Source organism: Kogia breviceps, chromosome 7 (assembly GCF_026419965.1).
Source record: "Kogia breviceps isolate mKogBre1 chromosome 7, mKogBre1 haplotype 1, whole genome shotgun sequence".
Taxonomy (NCBI): Eukaryota; Metazoa; Chordata; class Mammalia; order Artiodactyla; family Physeteridae; genus Kogia; species Kogia breviceps.
Window position 1 is genome coordinate 17,483,413 of NC_081316.1, and position 22,004 is coordinate 17,505,416.

Consider the following 22,004-nt stretch of genomic DNA (forward strand, 5'->3'; position numbering starts at 1 on the left):
CACCAGACTCAGAAAAACTACGAGCTAAGAGAACAACTCCAAATTATCTTTTATTTATACAAAAAGGGCATATTTAGCAAAAGACACACTGAGAAAAGAGTCGCCATGGCCCAGGAGACAGGGCAGGGAGGCGACAGGCCTTCTGAGGCCCTGCTGGGGAGAAGGGGTCTGGGAAAAGTAGTGAGAAGTCCTGGTAAGTGCTGAGTGGTGGGGGCCACAGAAAGGAGGAAGCTCCAGTTGGATCAACACTGTTGGCAGGTCATGGGTGGGATTCACAGTGACCTCGCTGCTACCTCTTTTGGGGGTTTCCAGTTAGTGCTGCCGACTGGAGTGAGAGCCGCCCACTGGTTCCTTGAGGGCACCCACCAAAGGACACAGGACAGGAAGCCCAGGATGGGAAGTGCAACTCGGGGTGAAGGCCAGGGAGAAGCAGGTGCTCTGCAGTGGCCAGGAAAGGTCCAGATGCTGAGGCGGAGTCGAGTCCTGTTACGTGCGGGCGTTCCGCTCTGTCTCTGCCAGGCACTCTCTGACTAGGGCCCGGGCATGGATGATGCCTGGGGTGTGGATGCGGAAGTAACATACAGGATCTCAGCGACCCTCCACAGTCCCAAGTTCACCCGCCAGTGGAAAACACCCTCCTTCTCCACCCCCTTTCCTTTCAGTAAAAGGGACTATAATCTAATGAGGGGCTGGATGAGATTAGAGGTTTAGAGGTTAATCCTCAAATTTGCCCTGTTGAAATACAAACTCCCTGGTCCTTCCCTGGAAATCAACTCAATGTCAATTCAATTTAAAACACTTCTCTGGGGGACTTCCCTGGTGGTCCAGTGGTTAAGACTCCACACTCCCAATGCAGAGGGCATGGGTTCGATCTCTAGTCAGGGAACTAAGATCCCGCATGCTGCATGGCGTGGCCAAAAAAACACACAAAAAAACAAAGAACCCCGCCTCTCTGGATAGTGATCCTGGCCCTAGTCTAGGCTTGGCTCAGGTGGCCTCCAGATGTCTTTCCTTCCCTACCTAGTGAAGGATTGTCCAGTGTTTGTCTCCCGGGCAGGGGCACTGGGCCTGGCCTCACTTACCTCTCTTCAGGCGCTCCATGGCGCTCTTGCTGCCAGCATAGGTGGGCCGGATCTCTTTGCCCATCTCCTCTATGACCGACAGCAGGTCGGTGTAAGTGCTCTGGGAGCCCTGGGCGCCAGGTGGTTTCATTGCCTATGTCAAAAGAGAACAGGGCAGTGAGCTCAGGCCAAGAAGGGCCCCCAGTCCCCATCCATAGGCAATCCCTCGGCTCCACTCACCTGCACATAGCCCATGGAGGGCGGTCCAAAGTCGTTAAACAGTGGTCTGAAAGGGGCAGCGGCTCCTGGCACCGAGCCCGACGGCGATGGGACACTTCCGGCTGCAACATGCGCCAGTAAGAGGTCAGCGCGGGGCAGGGACGCCTCGCCCCGACGTTCCAAGCCCCGGACCAGATTCGCCCGATTCCCTCCAACGGGCTTCATTCCAGGCTGCTAAACTTCAGGACAAACCCCTCCCCCTGCGCTTCACCAACAAGCCCTTACGTGACCACGCCCACTTCACAGGCCAACGAACTGAGGCTCAGCGAGGGTAGGCGGCAGGCCCAGTATTGCAGAACTCAGGCCGTCTTCTTTTCGAGACCTCGACAGCCCAGGCAGGCAAGCAGGGGTGGAGCTGGATCCTCACCTGTAGGGACCGGGGTGCCGGGCCCAGGGGTGCTGGAGCCGGGGGTGCTGCTGGGGGCGGGGGCGATGGGTTTGTAGGACATCCCCAACTCCTGGGTGCGGCAGACGCCGGCCGGCCGCTCCTCCCGGGTTGGCTGCCTGGCCGCTCAGCCGCGCTCTGATTGGCAAGCCGGCAGCACGCCCCTGGTAAATAGAGCTCAGGCCGGAAGGGCGGGCGGGCAGGAACGCTCCTTCACTCCCGATTGGCGCGCGAAGATGTCACTCGGGCCTTCTCATTGGCCGAGACCGGCCCCAACAGGCCGCAACCGCTGCTGATTGGTCTCCGCCTTCCGGACCTCGCACCTGTCTGCTTCGGATTGGGCGGTGGCCGACGCCCTCCGCAATTGGCGAGTTCGCGGCCCGGGCCGGCGCGCTCTCAATCCGATTAGTCCCAAAGCCCGAGAGGCGGGGCCTCGGAAGCCTGGACCTGGGTCTGGTCAGCCGCGGTTCGCGCCGAGCTGGGCTTGCCGGGCTCGGGTGCCGCCCTCGCGCCTCACTCACGTTGCTTCGTACGTTAGCTTCCCGCTGCCCGGTGCCGGTCCAGCTGGGCTGCTGTCGCCGGCGCCGCCGCCGTCGCCGCCGCGCGCGCGAGCGCGCGCCTTTCCTCAGCTCTGGGTGCAGGAGGACGCAGGGCTTTGACGTTCCCAACCCTGCGCCCCACCCCGTGCGCTTTTACGTCACCTTTCACCGGTTCAGCAACCTGTCCTCGATCGGCGCATGCGCCCTCATGAGGCCTCCGTTTGTTCCCATGGCAACGGGTCCGTCACCAACGCTGTTGATAAGCCTCTTCCTCCCAGTTGCCTGGACCTCGGGTCTAGGCTGGGCAACCTCAAAGGCTCCTCAACCTGTATCCCACCCCCCCCCCCAAGGCCCCACGCCGGTGCCTCATAACGACAATAGCAGGAACAGCTAACCTTGAGTACTTAACTGCATGCCGGGCCCTGTACATTCGCCGTCCTGGACCATGGACTACAGCACCATCTGGAGTCAGACTAACTGTTCGAATGTCAAACCACCTCAGCTAGCGATTTGCCCTTGGGCAAGTTACCTCAATAGGCCTCAGCTTCCCCGTCTGTAAAATGGGGACGCTAATAATAACTATCTCTTAGGGGTGTTGTGTGGATTAAGTGAATATTCATAAAGTGCTTACTGTTTCATTCTCCTCTTTCCTATCCATTTCTCCACCCAGACCACTCACCTCAAATCTCATTCCTCACAACTCTAGACCTTAGACTGTCCTCCAAACACTAACCCTTTTTCCCAGGCTACTTCTCAAAACCTCTCTGACCTTGTGTATCTATCATGCCCCCAGGTCTGTAGATCTTCCTCATCCCCAGGATATTTATTTATTCATTCACCCAACGAATATTTTCTGACTCCATCCTCCATCTCAGGCCTTGTGCTGGACACTGATATGGAAATGAACTGGCCATGGCTTCTGTCCTCAAGGAGCTCCTAGTCTCAAGGAAAGGTAGACAGGGAAGCAAAGCCACACAATAGAGTAAGACAATGTGGAGACTGGGACAGGGCACATTGGAATTTAGAGTAAGGGGCCTTCCTTGTGACATCACAGACATTTTCCCAGAGGAGGTGGCATTCAATAGGTAAATGGACAAATAAACTGTGATGTTTCCATACAATGCACTGTTATTCAGCAATAAAAGGAAATGTTTAGCCATGAAAAGACACAGGCATATTGCTAAGTGAAAGAAGCCAATCTGAAAAAGCCACATACTGTATGATTCCAATGGTACGACATCCTGGAAAAGGAAAACTTATACAGAAGGTAAACAAAGTACTGATTGCTGGGGGCTGGTGAGGGGTAAAATTGGATAGGTGAAGCATAGGGGATTTTTTTTTTTAGGGCAGTAAAATGGTTCTGTATGATACTGTTATGGTAAATACAAGACGTTAAGCATTTGTCAAAGAGTGAGCTTCAATCACGAACATTTTTTAATGATTTAAAAAATCACTTAGGAGGTCAGGGGATCCCATGATGGAATGCAGAATATGACAAAAGAATCAAACTGTATCACAAATGTATGAAACAGCTTCAGTGAAGGGAGTGGGGAAATAAGGTGCTGCTAGTCTGAAAATGAGTGGTGTCTGTAAGAAAAAGACAAAAAGCACTGCATATAAGCGCTGGACCCTAGTTGATGACGTGGTTTCCCATGGGGATATGGGTTACCAATTCGGAAACCGCTACACATGTACCCTGGAATCAAAAATTATGTCTGTGTAGAATGGGTGGTTTCTCACTGTTGGAATGAGAAGTTACAGGTAAGTGAGGAGGAGGAGGAGGCTAGAATGATCCATGTGGTAATGGATTGGAGTTGGAGGTATCAATAGGAACTCATGTTTAGCTTGATATAAATACAGTTGGTTACATACAGAAATATTTTTAAATTTCTGCGTTCACAGGTTAGTGTACATATATATCTCATCACTCTATCAGCTGAGAGGGCCTAGAAACAAGCTTGCACCCAGATCTTGGTTTCGAATACCATTCTCCAATAAAATGAAGCAGGGTTCCTTGGAGAAATGGCAGACTCTAGGACTGGGGCAGGAAATATACAAGATCATTCTGGAGCATCTAATAGTGCCAGAAAGTAAGAAAATGCTAAAATGAAACAAAAACCCCCAAACCCAAACACCCACAATAATGGTGGAATGTCAGAGGGACACAGAAGCCAAGTGAAATACCTCCCAATGGCCAAAGGTAGAGCAATTTGAGCAAGAAAATAAAAAAATAGTACTAGATTATAACTTGTGTAAAATAAATATCTATGAGTCCATATTGATGTAAAAATGAGTACACAAATAAATAAATGGAGAAGAGACAAACTTCCTGGACAGAAGAATTTCAAGTAATTTATGTAGAAACTCAGCCCTTAATGAGGTGAATTATAATGCTCCACGCCCCCTTAAGCGTGGGCTGTGTATAGTGACTTCCTTCCAGAGTATAGTATGTAACAGGAGAAAGAAAAAGAGTAATTTTACAGCACAGAAACCTGACAAACACTACCTTAAGCCAGGTGATCAAGGTCAACATCATCAGTGATGTCATGTTGACAGTATGCACCCTTCATATGTTGGGATGAGAACCCCATTCTAATCATGAGAAAAACATCAGAAAAATCTCAATTTAGGGACATTCTATAAAATACCTGACTGGTCCTCCTCAAAACTGTCAAGAGGGACATCCCTGGTGGCGCAGTGGTTAAGAATCTGCCTGCCAGTGTAGGGGGACACATGTTTGAGCCCTGGTCCGGGAAGATCCCACATGCCGCGGAGCAACTAAGCCTGTGCACCACAACTACTGAGCCTGTGCCGTAGAGGCCACAAGCCACAACTACTGAAGCCCGCGAGCCACAACTACTGAGCCTGCGCTCTAGAGCCCGCGAGCCACAACTACTGAAGCCCACGTGCCACAGCTACTGAAGCCCGCGTGCCACAACTACTGAAGCCCATGCGCCTGGAGCCCATGCGCCGCAACAAGAGAAGCCACCGCAAGGAGAAGCCCGCTCATAGCAGCGAAGAGTAGCCCCCGCTCGCCGCAGCTAGAAAAAGCCTGTGAGCAGTAACGAAGACCTAACGCAACCATAAATAAACAAACAAATAAATAAACAAACAAATAAATAAAAAATTTAAAAAACTGTCAAGATAATTTTAAAAAACAAGGAAATTCTGTAAAACCATCATGACCAAGAGAAGCCTAAGGAGACGTGATGCCTAATGTAATGTGGTGTCCTGGATGGCGCTCTGGAACAGAACAAGAGAAAAAGTGATAAAATCTGCATAAAATGTGGACTTCAGTTAATGTGCCAGTGTTAGTTCATCAGCAGTGACAAAGGTACCATTCTGACGTAAGATGTTAATAGAGTGTCATGGTTAATTTTGTGTGTCAACCTGACTGAGTCATGGGGTGCCCAGACCTTCGTTCAAACATTATTCTGGGTGTGTCTGTGAGGGTGTATCTGGATGAGATTAACATCCATTGGATCTGTGGACTAAGTAAAGCAGATGGCTCTTCCCAATGTGGGTTGAAGATCTGAATGGGAAAAAAAAAAAGGCTGAGTGAGAGGGAATTTTGCCTGCCTGACCTTTGAGCGGGGTCATCAGTCTTCGGCTCTCAGACTGGAACTTACAACATTGACTTTTCTGGTTCTTGGGCCTTCGGGCTTGGGCTGGAACTGTGTCACGAGTTCTCCTGTGTCAGCAGCTTGCTGAATGCAGATCTGGGGACTGCTCTGTGCCCATAATTACCCAAGCCAATTCCTTACAATAAATATCTTCACACACACACACACACACACACACACACACACACACACACACACACACACATGCACACACACCCCTCCTATTGGTTGTTTCTCTGGAGAACCTTGACTAACACATAGGAGAAGCTCGGTGTGGGGTATTTAGGAGCTCCCTGTCCAATCTTCAAAATAATTCTGTAAACCTAGAACTACTCTGAAATAAAATAAGTGGATGTAATATCTTTATCTGGGTTATGGTTACCCGGGTGCACACACATGTAAAAATCCACTGAGCTTTACATTCGTACACGTTACTGAATGTATATTATACTCCAACTATCTAAAGTGGACTTAAGGTAAAAATCTCAACTGACAGCTTCTCTTGGAAAACCAGAAGATCCCGTAGCTCTGGCCTGCTCCAGCGGGCAGCAGTTGGTGGAGTTGGGTGGCAGGCGCCCCCTTTAGGTGGGGAAGGGGCTCTTGGCTTGCACAGTCGCTGCCTGCTTCCTGTTCCTCCCAGCCCTGCTGCCTGCTCCAGCTGTGTCTGTTTGGAACTTCTGTGCTAACAGCCTTTCTGGGGTGGGGGGGCACGTGTGAAATTTGGGGGAACTGTGGGCACTTCCGATGCCAGCAGACACACGGCAGCCAATTAAGGGCATCCCCCCAATCATCCCCCCTCCCTTGCTCCAGGCACAGGGCCTGACAAGCTGGGGCCCGTGGGAGGGTGACCTTGAGCCTGCTCTGGTCTTCCCCTGGCACCTGTCCATCACTCTCCCCAGGCCCTGCAGAGGGGACAGACCCCTCAGGCAGCAATGCCATCTGTGCCAGCCAGTGGAGGGTGGTGGGAGGGAGTGTGGGCCATGGCTCCCAGACAAGCTGTGGGGCTGGGGCAACTCCTCAGCCCCAAGCCTGCCAGACTGGCAGGAGAGATCACCCAGTTGAGGATTAAGCATTCATTGCGATCTGCCAGGCAAGTGGTGCTGAGGCTGCGGCAGCCAGCCCTGGCACCTCGGGGTCCAAGCTGCAGGCTGAGCAGAGTGCTGGTGGCTGCCCGCCTGCTCTGTCTTAAGGCCATCTTGTTGGCAGCAGCAATGGTGAGGACCAGGCACAGGCACTGAAAGCTCCTCTCCCTTCCTGACCTGGACATCAAGCCCATCATCCCTCCCAGCAGGTGGGAATGCCCTCTGGTCAGGGAGTGCTTGGGGAGGCTGAGGCCTGTCCTGGGTCTACTCTGACCTGGAGGTGCCCTTTCTTGTTGGCACTGTGATTTTAGAGTCCCCAGGCCTGGGTGAAGTCCCACCTCTGCTTCATCCTAACCTGTGTGACTGTATGCCAGTTCCTCATGCTCCCGGAGCCTCCTGGTGCCAGGCAAAGGGGCCAGACCAGCCTGGGGGCAATGAAGGATCATGGCCAGTTTCTGTATAGAGTGTGACAACATGAAAATGGCATTTCAGGAAGAAAAATCTGGCAGCACGCGCTGCATGGCCTGGAGGGGAGAGATGGCAGTGGAGCTGCCTGACCTCTAGCAAGTCGCTGACGCCCGGCCTCTGGGGTTCCTCAGTATGGCACATGGGGTTACGAAGACCATGGCAGGGTTGGAGTGAGGAGATGTGTCATTTGGTCTCCCTGGGAGGCAGACACTAAGCTGAAGTTAGGGACGCAAAAAAGAGGACACACGGTGAAGCAGGATGGGGCAGACAGCTTCTGATTCGAGGCTGAACTGACCACACCTCGGCTAACCTGGAGGGGAGCTCGGAGCAGAGACCACCTATGTGCTCGGTCAGTGGTTGGGGGCTCCCGGGAAGAGCGAGGCATCAGCCCCAAAGCTGCGGTATGTCCTGAAGAGGACTCCTCCCAGCCGACCAGCAAGTTCTTTCTTGGAGGGAGCACCGAGCAGCACCCCTCTAAGAGGAAATGGGATGGAGCTTGGGAAAAGCCTACAGGCACGTGCTCCTTTCATGTCATCCTGGGTCCGGCAGGAGCCCTTCACAGGATGAGGGGCCACTGCGCACCCAGCTCTGGGAGAAGCAGGTTGGGTTTACTCATCTGGGGACGTTTCCCAACACTTGCTCTGGGTTGGGTGCAGGATCCGGGGAGGGGCCCTACCCACCCAAAGTTCACAGTTGAGGGGACTTCACTTTTGGGGGTCAAATACCTGCAGGGTGAACAAGTGAGTGGTGGAAGCTGCTCAAAGATGCTTTATTGTCAGAGAAATAGAGACGGGCAAGGGGGCTTGGTGGACGAGTGGGGGTGGAGGTGAGGGCAGGCAAGGGTGTGGCACACAGGCGGGGGCAGGGAGGAGAGGATGAGGGTCCCAGCTGGAGGTGAGGGGCTCCAGGATCACACTGGCAGGCAGTGGCTCTGGTGCCAAGTCCTGTCTGCTGCCTCCAGCTTCTGTACAGGCTCAGCGAGACATCATTCGCACAAACTCTGCCAGGACAAAGCCAACGTTTTTTGGTCTGCTCTCTGGACTCCCCAGGAGTGAGGCTAATATACTGGCCTTGAGGTGGGAGGGAGTGTGGTCAAGGCAGGGCGTGCAAGGGAGTCCCCTGAATCTGGTAGGGAATAGGCCAGGAAGAGGGGCTTCGCCTTACAGGGAAAAAACCCAAATCTTGTAACTGAACCTATTTTCCTCTTTGCTTTGGCTGCTAGGAAGCCAGGAACACTTTGGGGCCTACCTTGGAGAATTTCTACACACTGATTTTCCTTGGCTTCCTATTCTTATTTAATCCTGTTTTCCCTCTTTTGGGAATGAAGCATAGAGAAAGAGCTGGGTTCTGGGTAGGCTGCCTGCATTCAGATCTGGGCTCCATCCACTTCTTTTGCTAAGCACTCATGCTTCCCTAAGAACCGACTTTCTTCTCCTGCTTATGGGGATAATAAGAGTTCCTTCCTCCTGGGTTCTCGTGATGATTACCTAGGAGAGGACACAGGCGTGCTCAGCACAGCGCCTGGCACACACGGATTAAGGCTCTTCCTCCGTTAAAACCCTCCCAGGGCGAGCTGTGCTGAGCTTGGTGAGCGGTGGGCGGTACCTTCAAAGTCGACCAGGCCGTCCCCGTTGAGGTCGATGTCATGGAAGATCTCGTCCACATCCCGCTGGCTGAGCCGCTCTCCCAGCAGGGACTTCAGGGCCGCCCGGAGTTCACCCAAGCTGATGCAGCCGTCCCCGTTGGTGTCGAACTGTGGCGGCGTTGGTTGCGGCATCAGGTCACAGACCGGACCGTTCATTCGCGCAGCCCCTCACTCACAGCAGGCAAGCAGGCCCCGCCCCCTCCAGTCCCGGTGACCCCACCTCCCGGAAGGCGTCCCGCAGCTCCCGGACGCCAATCATGTCCGCAGTCTCAGCCAGCAGCTTGGGGCCCATCAGCTCCACAAAGTCGTCAAAGTCCACCTTCCCGCCACCTGGGGGCCACGCGCATCAGAGACCTGGGACCGTCAGAGACCCCTGCCCAGCCCTGGCGTCCTCTGCCTTGTGTCCTCCCCTTCTGGCCTGTGTCCCTCTCCCCTGCCCCACTAAATGGGCCTTTCGCTCCCTCTGGGTCTCACAGGCTGGGTCATCTGTGTCTCCTGAAGGCTTTCCTTAATTTTTCTGAAGAGTTCAGTTGGGTTCAAGTCCTGGCTCCAATGATCTGACTTTGTGACCTTAAGCAAGTCGCTTAACCTTTCAGAGACTCAGTGTGGAGAATTTCTACACACTGATTTTCCTTGGCTTCCTATTCTTATTTAATCCTGTTTTCCCTCTGTTGGGAATGAAGCATAAAGAGCTGGGTTCTGGGTAGGCTGCCTGCATTCAGATCTTGGCTCCATCCACTTCCTTTGCTAAGCACCCACGCTTCCCTAAGAACTGACTTTCTTCTCCTAATGGGGATAATAAGAGTTCTGCCTTCATCTAAAAAGTGATCGTGATGGTCCTTGACTCACCCACATCCTAGGGGATGGTGAGATTCTCTGGAGGCAGAGAGCTTGCCTTGAGAATGACCAAGGTCCTGAGCTCTGGGGGCCAACCTGTGTAGACACCTCTGTTCCCTGGGCTTCCCAGCTGCCCTGGCCATGCACATGGCCTCTGGAGAACTGGGGGTGGGGCAGGTCTCAGGCACATACTGATTTGCTGTGAAATCTCGATGAGCTCCATCTCTGTGGGCATGTAGCCCAGTGTCCGCATGCAGGCTCCCAGCTCCTGGCAGCCGATATAGCCATCCCGGTCTCGGTCAAACTCCTGGAAGGCGGCCTGCAGCTCTGCCAGGCAGGTCAGAGTCAGTCCTTCCCCCACATCCCACTGGATCCCATCCTGGATTGGACCTTCTCCCCTTGGTCCAATCATTTCCTCTTTCTAAACACCCATTTCTCTTTGCTGCCTCAGGGCCTTTGTACATGCTATTCCTTTAATTCACTCTGCAAATATTTAAGGAACATCTGCTATGTGCCAAGCTCTGCTCTAGGTACTGGGAATATGGCAATGAAGAAAGAAAAAGAAAGAAAGAAAAAGAAAGAAAGAAAGGAAGGAAGGAGGAAGGAAGGAAGAAAGAAAGGAAGGAGGGAGAGAAGGAAGGAAGAAGGAAGAAAGAAAGAAAAGAAAAGAAAAGAAAAGAAAGAAAGAAAGAAAGAAAGAAAGGGAATGAACAAAAAAGAAAGGAAGGAAGGAAAGAGGAAGGAAGGAAGGGGGAGGGAGAAACAAATCCTTGACCTCATGGAGCTCACATTCTGGAACACTCTCCCATCCTCTTTGCTCCTTAAGTCACGTACTCAAGGAGGTCTTCCCTCTCAGTTCAGCCCCCTCTGGCCCATTTGTTCACTTCCTTGAGAGCACTTAGCACCATTTGTACTTGTAGTTGACTTACTGACGTCTGACTCCAGAGGACACAGGCCATATCTGTCCAGTTTGCCACGTTTCCCAGTGCTCAGCACTGGGCCAGGCACACAGTGGGCACCCAGGAAGTGTTTGCTGAATGAACAAATAAAAAAAGAGGACTGTGCCCCACCTGGCAAGTGGGACGAGGGTACTGACAGCTGGGGGTTATCTCAACCCCTCCCTGCTCAGTCTTGTCCCCATATTCTCGCATGGATCCCCTGCGGCCTCCTTGCTCCTCCTGGAACCTGCTCAGGCCCCCACCCAATGCCCCGCACTCCAGAAATTCTAGTTCTTTCCCCAACCCTTTACCTTCAATCTCCTCTGGCTGCAGCTCCCGGTCCTGAGGGGACACAGAGGGGTTAAGAATTCCCTGGACCCCCCAGGCACCTGCATCCCTTCCTCCTGTCCTTTGGGGCCCCCACAACATGCAGGCACAGGACCAGCAGTGACACTGCTCCGACCCATTCCTCCCACCATTCCTGTTGATGGACCTGGGCACCCGGCCCCTCTACCCTGGCCCCCGTGCCCACCCTTCTCTAGGGCCGGAGCTCCATTAGCCAGAGATGGATCTGGGGTTGGCAGAACCTCGGGCTTGGCCATGGGGCCTCAGTGTCAGCATATGTCTCTCTTGTTCTCTCTGTCCCTCTCCTGGGAGCCCTGTCCCTTCCCTGCCCATCCTCTCGGTGGCTGTCTCTGCCACTTCTCTGGATTGCTCTCTGCCCCCTCTTCTTTCTTTCCTGGCATGTTTCCCTGGGTCTCACCCGTGTTTGATCCCATGTCTACATACGAGCTGGGTGGCGGCGATGCTGGGCCGCAGGAAGACGCAGGCAGGCCCCACCAGGCTGCTGAGCACGGAGTAGCAGCCCTGGACACCCGGCCCAGGGCTCCCCAGCTCCTCAGGGCTGGGGCCCAGGCCATGGCGGGACCCCCTTGGCGGGGAGCCAGGCCACTGCCGGCAGTCCTGCAGCAGAGCCGGCCATGAGCTGGGACAGTGACCCCTCTCCCGCCTCCCTCACCAGCCTCTCCCATCGTTAGAACCCAGCACAGAACAGTGGACCCTCACCATCAACAACACTCTAGGCTGGAAGGGTCCACCCCCTCACTGTTCAGTTGGGCAAACCGAGGCCCAGAAAAGGCAAGAGACTTGGCCACGGTCACTCAGAAAGCCAGTGGCAGAGTGAGACCCTGAGCTCACGTGCTGAGTCTCCCAGGCCAGGACTGACTAGCAGAGGGCAGGGGAGCAGCAGGGACGGGGCAGTTGAGTGGGCAGCTGGGGGGCCTGACGAGCTCTGGCAGGGGAGGCCCATTGGCCTTCAGGAGCCAAGACCAGGACGGGCCAGAGTCTGGGGGCTGCCAGGGAAAATCTCGGTCTAGGGTGCTGGGAACCCACCCCTCCAGCCCCCAGCTGTGCTGTAACCCCAGCTCAGCCTCACACAGGGCTCTGCCCCCACCACCAGAACCTTTCAGGGTCCAGCCAGCCTTCTGGCCTTGGCTTTCCCCCTTGACCCTCCTACCTTAGGCCCCCGGTGTCGGGGCCGCTTGGCACAGTTTCCCATAGGCCCTTGAACCATGCCAGGCCTGGAGTCCTGGGGGTAGCCCAGGGCTGGGCCTCAGCGGATGCTGTGGGCTCCCACCAGCCCCCAGCCACTCCCAGTGAGAGTCTGGGAGCACTGCAGGGGATTTTCCTAGGGTTTTGTGGGGGAGATCGGGCGTGGGTGGGCAGGCGGGGAGCCCTGGGCACAGGGGCTTGGGTCCTAATCTGGGATTATCTCTGAACATCTCTGCTGGTGAGGGGGGCCACTCGGGGCGTGAGGCCCCCCTGGAAGGCACAGCCTCCCCATGCTCACTCCGGAGGGTCTTCCAGACACCCCTTCTCCAGGACCCTCCCCCCCCCACCACTACCCCTAATCTCTTCTAATCAGGAGAGATTTAATGTCTTCAGAAGCAGAGCCGGACCTGGGAGGAGGAAACCAGGTGGCTTCTGTGCTAGAGCGGGCTGGGTCATCTCTCCCCAGAACAGCAGACCCAGGAAGCCCCTGGCCTTCCCTGCCGGACCCTTGCTCTCACCTCAGAGCATCCACCCAGCCAGCCTGCCCTCGGCACACCTGACTGGACCTGCCCCCTGCCGCTTGTACTTGGGCAAGGAGCCGAGGGCAGCTGACTTCGGGCTCTGTGGGCTGGAAGCAGGCCTCAGTGAGGGCAGAGGCGGGGAGAGATGCCAGCCTCCCTCCTGGGCAGCTGAGTGACTGCTGACCCCTCCATCACTGTGCACGTCCGAGGTCCCCTCCCTGGGCTCAGCCCTGGGTTGGTCCAGCGGGCCCCGGTTGGGGTGTGGCATCCCCACTGTCCCCTCATGGTCCCCCAGTTGAGGATGGCCCCATACCCCGGCCCCCTTTACCTGCCCGTAGGCGGCCTGCACCTGGGTCTCCAGCTCCTTGAGGAGCGCCCGCCGTCTGGTGGCTGCTGGGCTGGCAGGGGCCCGGCTAGGCCCTGGAGTGCCCTCGGAGGGGCTGGGGTCCCCCGTAGGGAGGCTGCCATCTGCCGGGCCCTGGGGAAAGGCCATGGAGACAAGGGCTTGGCACCTCCAGCCGCCTGCGGGGCGCTGCCCCACTCCGCTCTCCAGGGTCCTGCGGAAGGACAGCTTAGTGGGCAGCTGTGGATGTGGTCCACACAGCAGGGTTCCTGCTACTCTTCTCCCCGTTCCTCGCTCCGCGGGCCGATAGCCCCCAGGCCCTCCAAGGCTCCTGTCTTTCCCAGCTCCCCAGGCCCCTCACACAGCCCCTCCCTGAAATCCTAGCCTTCCCCTGAGCTGCCACCCTCATGCTGGCCACAGACTGCGCCCCGGGGGTCCTCCGCGTCACACCGGCCTCTCTGGTTCATGGGCTCTGCGTCTCCCCACATCCTCTTCCACCTCTGATTCTGTGTTGTTCTCTGCCCCTCTCTGCCCCCTCTGCCCCGTGGGTGTCTCTCTGCGTCCGTCTCACCTGCCCTCCCCTCTCCACCCCCTGTCCTCTGCTGACAATCTGTCCAGCTGTGTCTCTGTGGGTCTCTCTGCCCACTCATGCCCCATCTCTTTGTCACTCCCCTCCCTCTGTTGCGTGAGATTATTTCTGACATTGGTCTTTCTGTCTGTCCATCCTTGCCCTTCCTATTCTCCCCACCATCCCTCTTCCCAGGATGGCTCCTGGATTCTGGAAAGACCATCCCCCTCAAGCCCTGCCCCAGTCGCCCCCTGTTCTCCCCACCCAGAACCCCAGGCTACCTCTGCGCTCCTCCCCACCTCCTGCCAGCACCTCCCACCTAGCTTCTGCGGACCTCGTAGGCCAGGCAGCCCGCAGTGGCCTCTTGTGCCCCCTTGTTATGCCCCGGCCCACTTACCGTGCAGCTGCCTGCCCCTCACCTCGCCGAATGAGGTCAGTCGTCCTGCCCCGGCCCTGCTCCAGGCCCCTCATGATTTATTCACCTGCCCCCCGCATCAACCTTTGTCCAAGGGAACCAGATCCCACCAGGCACCTGCCACCTGAGCTGGTGGCTCTGGCCTCTTTCGGCCACTCACGGCCATCCATTCACGTATTTCTTTTGCAAACATCCCAGGTCTGCCGGGATCCAGCCCTGGGCCGGCTGCTGGGGCCACACGACAGACCCCGTCTGCCCTGAAGGCCCTGCTCTCAGGCACATCTAATTCAGAAAAGGGCCAAGAGACAGCCTCCAAGTGCATGGGGGCACAGACCCAGGCATCAGGAAGGCTTCATGGGGGAGAAGGGGGTATGGGGCGGCATTCTAGGCGTTGCCCACCAATGTTTAACTTGGCCCTGGGCAAGTGCCAGCATCCCTGGCAGGGATCAGCTGTGAATGTGGAGTGTTCCGGGCGCCGGCACCCAGCAGGGTCTGTGGGTGGAGGCCCTCGGGAGGGAGGCAGGGGTGGTAATCCCTGGAAAGGGTGATGGTGGCAAGAGGCTGGAGGAAACTTCAGAGACTCAGTCTTCAGCAAATGTTGGTGAAGCCCCTGCTGTGTGGCTTCCTGGGTGCTGGGAACCAGTCCCTGCCTCAGACCGGCTGTGGAGGAGCAAGGAGTAGGGAAGGGCCCCGCAGGCAGTGGAGAGGAGGAGCGCGGGGAGCCTGCGGTGACCGGGGGCTGAGGAAGTGACCTGTGAGCCAAGGTTAGAGGGATGAAGGGAGTGGCCACAAGAAGATGGGGTGGCCATGCAGGCAGAGGGGACATCCTCCACAAAGCCCTGGGCAGGTCTGAGGATCCAAGGAAAGGCCAGGGTTGAGAGGCGAGTGGACGCCGGCCGGTGGTCTAGGATGGGAAGGGCCCATTGTGACCATTCACATTGATCATCTGGAGGCTCAGCTTCAGCATCCTTCAGCCCCTCTGCACCCCGGGTCACATGTGCTCCCGGAGGCCAGGAGTGCACTGCATCCCCGGAAACACTGCAAGCATCCCTCAGAGACAGGAATGCTCCTGTTTTCTGCAAGGTTGTAGAAAGGGCCTGCAGGCCTGGGTCCCCCAGGCATTTGCTGTGTGACCCTAGGCAAGGTATTTCACCTCTCTGAGCCTTAGTTTTCCTTATCTGGAAAGTGGAGGTGGACCTAGTCTCAGTCTCATGGTGCCTCTGTGAAAATGAAATGATAAAAGGCCTAGCAGGTTCCCAGCACATAAGAAGCGTTCAAAAAATGGTGGATGTCACATGTGATGAAAGATGACACGTCTAAATAACCATTTAAGAAGGTGGGAAGTATTGAGAAACGTGTGTCCCAAAGTATAAGCCAAAGGAGTGGGGACTATAACTGGTCAGGGTATAGTGGGTAGAAGTATTTTCAATGAAGGAGCAAAGCCTTGGTGTCCAGCTCCAGTGTCCAGGATGACCAGGTGGATCAGTGGTGGACAAATGAATGGACGGATGGTTGGGTGGATAGGTGGGTAGTTGGACGGGTGGCAGGATGACTTGATGGATTGGTGTTTGAATGTTTGGTGCTTGGAAGGATGGACGACTGAGTAGCTGGATGGACAGATGGACAGATGGGTGGATGGATGGGTGGATGAATGGATGGACAGGTGGGCCGCTGACTGGATAGAAGGATAGGTAGGTGATGTGACAGGCTAGTGGTTAAACGGTTGCATAGACAGATGGACAGTTGGCTGGATAGATAGGTGGGTGAATGAAAAATGGATGGATAGACAAGCAGAGGATGATTGGGTAGGTAAATGAGTAGTAGGTGAGTAAATCGAGAGGTGGATGTCTTATGTTCTTTTTTTAAAAAAAATTTTATTTATTTATGGCTGCGTTGAGTCTTCATTGCTGCGCACGGGCTTTCTCTAGTTGTGGTGAGCGGGTGCTACTCTTCGTTGCAGTGAGTGGGCTTCTCCTTGCGGTGGCTTCTCTTGTTGCAGAGCATGGGTTCTAGGCGTGTGGGCTTCAGTAGTTGTGGCACGCGGGCTTCAGTAGTTGTGGCTTGCGGGCTCTAGAGCGCAGGCTCAGTAGTTGTGGCACACGGGCTTAGTTGTTCTGTGGCATGTGGGATCTTCCCGGACCAGGGCTCAAACTTGTGTCCCCTGCAATGGCAGGTGGATTCTTAACCATTGTGCCACCAGCGAAGTCCCGAGAGGTGGATTTTTTTTTTTTTTTTTTTTTTGCTGTACGCAGGCCTCTCACCACTGTGGCCTCTCCCGTTGCGGAGCACAGGCTCCGGACGCGCAGGCTCAGCGGCCACGGCTCACGGGCCCAGCCGCTCCGCGGCACGTGGGATCTTCCTGGACCAGGGCACGAACCTGTGTCCCCTGCATCGGCAGGCGGACTCCCAACCACTGCGCCACCAGGGAAGCCTGAGGTGGATTTTTTGATGGACTCCTGGTCTAATGTTTGGTTGTTGGATGGCTGAATGATCGGGTAGATTGGTGTATGGATGGACAGATAGATATGTGGAGGTGGATAGATGGCTGGGTGGATGGACTGCTGGTGTAGGTCTTTATAGTCTTCATTCAAAGAGTCCATTAGGGTGGAGACCATATCTTATCTCTTTCAGTGTCTCCCATGATGTCCAGCCCACTCATTGCTGAGACACACTAATTAATGTGTGAATAAAGCCTTTTTCTTTATTCACCTATCCACCCAGGAAGTGGGGACTTCCCTGGAAGTCCAGTGATTAAGACTCTGCGCTTCCAATGCAGGGCGCTCAGGTTCGATCCCTGGTTGGGAAACTAAGATCCCACACGCTGCACAGCATGGCCAAAAAAAAAAAAAAAATTAATAAAAATAAAAACAAAACCCAATAAGAATTTCTAAAAAAAAAAAAAGATGTGTCTGTTTATCTCCTCCTACTCTGAGCTGAGCTGTGATTCCTCTGATGGCAAACGATGTCTCCTTCTCTACTCAGTTCCCTACAAGCCAAACCCAGGCTTGGCACCTGGTAAGCACCATACACAGATCCATATTGAGACACCACTTCACACTCACTAGGATAACTAAAGTGAAAAAAGACAGACAATAACAATTGGTGAGGATGTGGAGAAGTTGGAACCTTCATATGCTGCTGTTGGGTTTATAAAATGGTGCAGCCACTTTGGAAAAGAGTTTGGCAGTTCCTCAAAATGAGTTACCATATGACTCAGCAACTTCAGTCCTCAGTATATACCTCAGGGAACTGAAAACATCAGTTCACGCAAAAATTTGTACGCAAATGTATATAGCAGTGTTACTCATAGTCAAAAAATGAAACAATCCAAATGTTCATCAATGTATAAATGAGTAAGAAAAATGTGTATATCCAACCAATGGAATATTATTTGGCCATAAGAACAAATGATGTACTGACACGTGCTACAACGCAGATGAAGCTTGCAGACACTCTACTAAGTGAAAGCAGCCAGACACAAAAGGCCACACAGTGTATGATTCCATTTACATGAAATATCCAGAAGAGGCAAATCCATAGTGACAAAATAGGCGTGGGGATGAGGAGTGATGGCTAATGGGTACAGCGTTTCTTTTCGGGGTGATGAAAACGTTCTGAAATTAGTGGTGATGATTGCACAACACTGAATATACTAAAAACCATAGAATGGGGCTTTCCTGGTGGCGCAGTGGTTTAGAGTCTGCCTGCCAGTGCAGGGGATGTGGGTTCGTGTCCCGGTCCGGGAGGATCCCACAATGCCGCGGAGCGGCTGGGCCCGTGAGCCATGGCCGCTGAGCCTGCGCATCTGGAGCCTGTGCTCCGCAACGGGAGAGGCCACAACAGTGAGAGGCCTGCGTACCGCAAAAAAAAAAAAAAAAAAAAAAAAAAAAGTGAGGCTCCTGAAACCAACCAGACCTGTTTACTAGCTGTGTGACCTTGGGAAAGTCGCTCTGTGCTTCAGTTCCCTCCTCTGTAAGATGGGATCTGAACAGGACCAAGTCTTAAGGTTGTAATACGTGTAAAGTTCTCAGGGCAGCCCTCAGTCCCTAAGGGTTTGCTATTATTATCAAGGAGAGAGGATGCGGAAATGGGTGTTTATTGAAATAGCATCCATTCAACAAAAAGCATTTATGGAGCACCTACTGTGTGCTGGTGCTGCGGTGCTCAGTCCTGGCCCTCTGGGGGCCCTGAGGATGCTGTGTGTTCCGGGGCGGTGAGCAGGTGTAGCGACTGTGTGCTGCTAAGTGTGGGTGCCTCTTGTAAAACCACTGCGCATCAGGCAGGATGAGCCCCTGCAGAGGGCAGGTGCGCCCCTCGGGCCCTGCTTCACCACACCCACACCTCGCCCCCACCAAGATCAAGATCCGCTCGGTGACTTGGCGGATTTCTGGGGTGGGGCGCGGGGTGGAGCAGGACCTTAAATATAAGGCCTGCAGGTCCTCCCCACTTCCTGCCGCACTTGCACTCCGCCGCCGTCAGTGAGTACGGTCTGGACCGGGTGGGGGGAGGGGCCGGCTGAGCCACCCCCTCTCCTAGCGGTCTGACCCCCAGTCTGCCCGCCTGCGGGGGTCCTCCTTCATCGTCCTGTCTGCCTGTCTCTCCTAGTGCCGCCCTACACCATCGTCTACTTCCCGACCCGAGGTGCGGCCCCTGCTCCCTTAGGAGGGCGAAGGGCACAGACAGGGGCCCCAGCAGGACTCCCAGTCTGGACAGCCCGAGGCGGAGGGGGAGGCGGAGGCGGGATCCCCCGGAGGGCGGGGCCGGGATCACAGGCCGGGCCTCATCCTCTCTGGAGCCAAGGGCGGTGCGCTCTATCCATCTGTCTCTGGTCCCTTCCTGGGGCGCTGTGGGCTGGGTCTGTGGGCCTCCCTGTCCTCCCCCGCCCCCGCCCCCCCCGCAAGACACGCCGGGGGCTCCACTCTTTCTCCACGGTCCATGTGCCCCGCAGCAGGCTCGGAAGCTAGAGTTTGTCCTGTCCCCAGGTCCAGTTCCCATACTCCTGACTTCCCCAGGGCGCTGCGAGGCTGGAGTCTCGGCCCATCCCCACTACCCCGTCCTCCCCTCCCCCAGGGCGCTGCGAGGCCATGCGCATGCTGCTGGCCGACCAGGGCCAGAGCTGGAAGGAGGAGGTGGTGACCAAGGAGTCCTGGCTGCACGGCCCACTCAAGGCCTCCTGTGTGAGTGACCGTGCTGAGGCAGCAGCTGGGCCTTTACGGGGCAGCACGAGGGTGCGGGGCAGCGGAGCTCAGCGCCCCTCACGAGCCCTTCCCCCTCCCAGCTGTACGGGCAGCTCCCCAAGTTCCAGGATGGAGACCTCATTCTGTACCAGTCCAATGCCATCCTGCGACACCTGGGCCGCTCCTTTGGTGAGTCCTGAGGTCGAAGGCAGCCCAGTCCAGAAAAGCACCTGAAGGGTCCCGCCAAGATGTCCTGGGGCCTGAGTTGCTGCCATCGGTCCTGTGGCTGGAGGGCAGGCCACATGGCCCTAGAGGAAGGGGCAGGGCCTGGGTTAGGAGGGTTCTCGGTTATAGGGCTGGGGCTGCCGGTCTCCCCCACCCCCCAGGGCAGGGGCCGTACAGGTCTGGCTAGCCTCCAGCCAGTCAGTACCACATGGGTTCACTGCGCCTGTTTGCTGGATGACAGCTCAGAGGCAGTCACCAGCCGCCACGTGTGTGCTGCTATAGGCTAGAGCCACTGTGGGTGTGCCCAGGAGCTTCAGAGTAGACCTCCTGCCCGTTTCTTCCTGCTCTGGCCTCATCTGAATCTGGAAAACCCATGCACAGTGAGCAGGCCTGTGGCCTTGTTTCAAGGGTGCCGGGAATGTGGCTCAGGGAGGTGCTTGCCTCGTCACTGGATGTCTTGGCGGGGAAGGGGGGTCCCAGGAGGACAGAAGAGCAGTGGGAGCAGCCAGGCCCAGGCCCACCCTGACTTCTGCAGCCCCAGGGTGAGAGGACAGAGGCCTCCAGCCGCGGCCTGCTTCCCCGCCTCCCACCCCACGCTCTCCTGCACTCGGACACACCAGTCTGCAGAGCCGAGTTCCGTCCAGGCCCCGCAAACAGCCACTCCTCTGGCCTAGGGAAGCATGATCAGAGGCTTGGCCCCCACGTGCAGGGGGAGAACCTGGAGGAAGGGCTTGGGGCGATGTGGGCAGGGAATTTCTGACTCCCAGGGACCCAGGGTGTGGTCTCAAAGACAAGCGTGGGCTTCTGCTGGGTATGTTCCTTGGGCTCGTGGAGATGGGAGCAGCAGAGTTGGGCAAAGAGGACCCTCCGACGCAGGGGACCTGGTTTCCCAGCCCTGAGGCCTGCAGGCTTCTGGGGGAGAGGGGAGCAGCGGGGCACCAGCCTAGACCGAACCTGACCCTCTGCCTGGCCGCTGACCCAGGGCTCTACGGCAAAGACCAGAGAGAGGCAGCGCTGGTGGACGTGGTGAACGACAGTGTGGAGGACCTCCGCAGGCTCTGCAGCCACATCATCCACCACGACCATGTGAGCAGGCCGGGCTTGCACTCAGGGCCGGGGCTGGGAGGCCGCCCGGGCCAGACATGCCACGGGCCGCCACGGGCATTGCTCTCTTTCACAGGAGGAGGACAAGGCCCAGTATGTTCAGGAGCTGCGGGGGCACCTAAAGCCTTTTGAGACCCTGCTGTCCCAGAACCAAGGGGGCCAGGCCTTCATTGTGGGCGACCAGGTGAGTGCTGGGTCCAGCCCATTGTAGGTCCATTTCTCAGAAGGGCAAACCGAGACCAGAGCAGGGCCATGACTGGTTCACTGGAGTAGCCAGAGTTCTGGACCCCATAGCCCCCCTCTCTCTTGACCCCATTCAAACCCCCTCCCGCCCCCTGTCCTGCAGATCTCCTTCGCAGACTATAACCTCCTGGACCTGCTGCTGAGTCACCAGGTCCTGGTCCCCGGCTGCCTGGACTCCTTCCCCCTGCTCTTGGCCTACGTGGCCCGCCTCAGCGCCCGGCCCAAGCTCAAGGCCTTCCTGGCCTCCCCGGAGCACGTGAACCGCCCCATCTTTGGAAGCCGCAAGATATGAGCCCACTCGGCCTCCCCTGGCAGACGGGCTGCCCTTGGAACCAATAAACGTGGTGAGAGGAAAGCTGTGCTGTGGTCACTGAGGGACCGGGTGGCCACAGGGGGCCCTCTGCCCCTTCCCAGGCTGCTTTTCGGAAGATGAGGGCTGGGCTGGGCCCTGGAAAAGCCGTAGGTCCCCAGAGCGGCCAGGAGACAAAGAGGAGTCCCAAGTCCAGAGAGGAAGATGAGATCCCAAACCTCAAAGACCTACCCTGGACAACTTCCTGCAGGAGGGGGTTGACCTCCCCAGGGGTACCCATGGCCATGGCAACCTGGGAACCATCTCCATCGGGGAGAAGGGGCACCGTGTAGGGGACAGACAGTCCCCGACGTCTCTGTGATGAGTTCTGTCGTCCGGCACGGGCAGGGCGGTTGGTCTCTGCACACTCAGGTGCTGTGCACACATACCGCTTGGGAGTGACACGCACGCTCGGGTGTTTCACCCGAGTGAATGCCGACGCTGTCCATTCTCTGTGTCCCCCACAGTCACCCGCAGGCAGGGCCCAGGTGTATGGCTGAAGGCAGACCTGGGAGCTCTGGGCTCCTCATGCTGCTTGGGAAGCCGGGAGCGGGGTGGTGGGGGGAGTGGACAAGGGTCTCCTCCAGCTCCCGGAGCCTCTGTCAGCCCTCGGCCGGAGCACCCTGCCACCTGCCCGGTCGCAGCCCGTCT

General features: G+C 56.1%; 3 protein-coding genes across 4 annotated transcripts; 1 reads left to right on the forward strand and 2 right to left on the reverse strand.

Moving 5' to 3' along the window:
- Positions 1-25: 25 nt before the first annotated feature.
- Positions 26-2,456, reverse strand: CDK2AP2 (cyclin dependent kinase 2 associated protein 2). Of its 2 annotated transcripts, XM_059069430.2 has the most exons (4): positions 1,708-2,456; positions 1,302-1,402; positions 1,083-1,215; positions 26-554 (listed from the first exon to the last, which is right to left on the reverse strand). In XM_059069430.2, the coding sequence occupies exons 1-4, from the start codon at positions 1,787-1,789 to the stop codon at positions 487-489; spliced, it is 384 nt and encodes a 127-aa protein (XP_058925413.1). In that variant the 5' UTR covers positions 1,790-2,456; the 3' UTR covers positions 26-486. The 2 variants fall into 2 exon arrangements, with proteins under 2 accessions (XP_058925413.1, XP_058925412.1); XM_059069429.2 differs by lacking the exon at positions 1,708-2,456 and having other exon boundaries at positions 1,302-1,602.
- Positions 2,457-8,182: 5,726 nt separating this feature from the next.
- Positions 8,183-12,430, reverse strand: CABP2 (calcium binding protein 2). Its single transcript, XM_059069413.2, has 7 exons — positions 12,374-12,430; positions 11,647-11,820; positions 11,169-11,199; positions 10,112-10,246; positions 9,303-9,412; positions 9,043-9,190; positions 8,183-8,437 (listed from the first exon to the last, which is right to left on the reverse strand). The coding sequence occupies exons 1-7, from the start codon at positions 12,428-12,430 to the stop codon at positions 8,412-8,414; spliced, it is 681 nt and encodes a 226-aa protein (XP_058925396.1). The 3' UTR covers positions 8,183-8,411.
- A 2,420-nt stretch (positions 12,431-14,850) lies between these two features.
- GSTP1 (glutathione S-transferase pi 1) lies at positions 14,851-21,359 on the forward strand. The gene is given in 7 exon segments (XM_067039391.1): positions 14,851-14,932; positions 18,807-18,896; positions 19,326-19,432; positions 19,534-19,621; positions 20,640-20,791; positions 20,793-20,945; positions 21,108-21,359. Coding segments are annotated over 7 exon segments (861 nt in total). The 3' UTR covers positions 21,297-21,359.
- Positions 21,360-22,004: the final 645 nt, after the last annotated feature.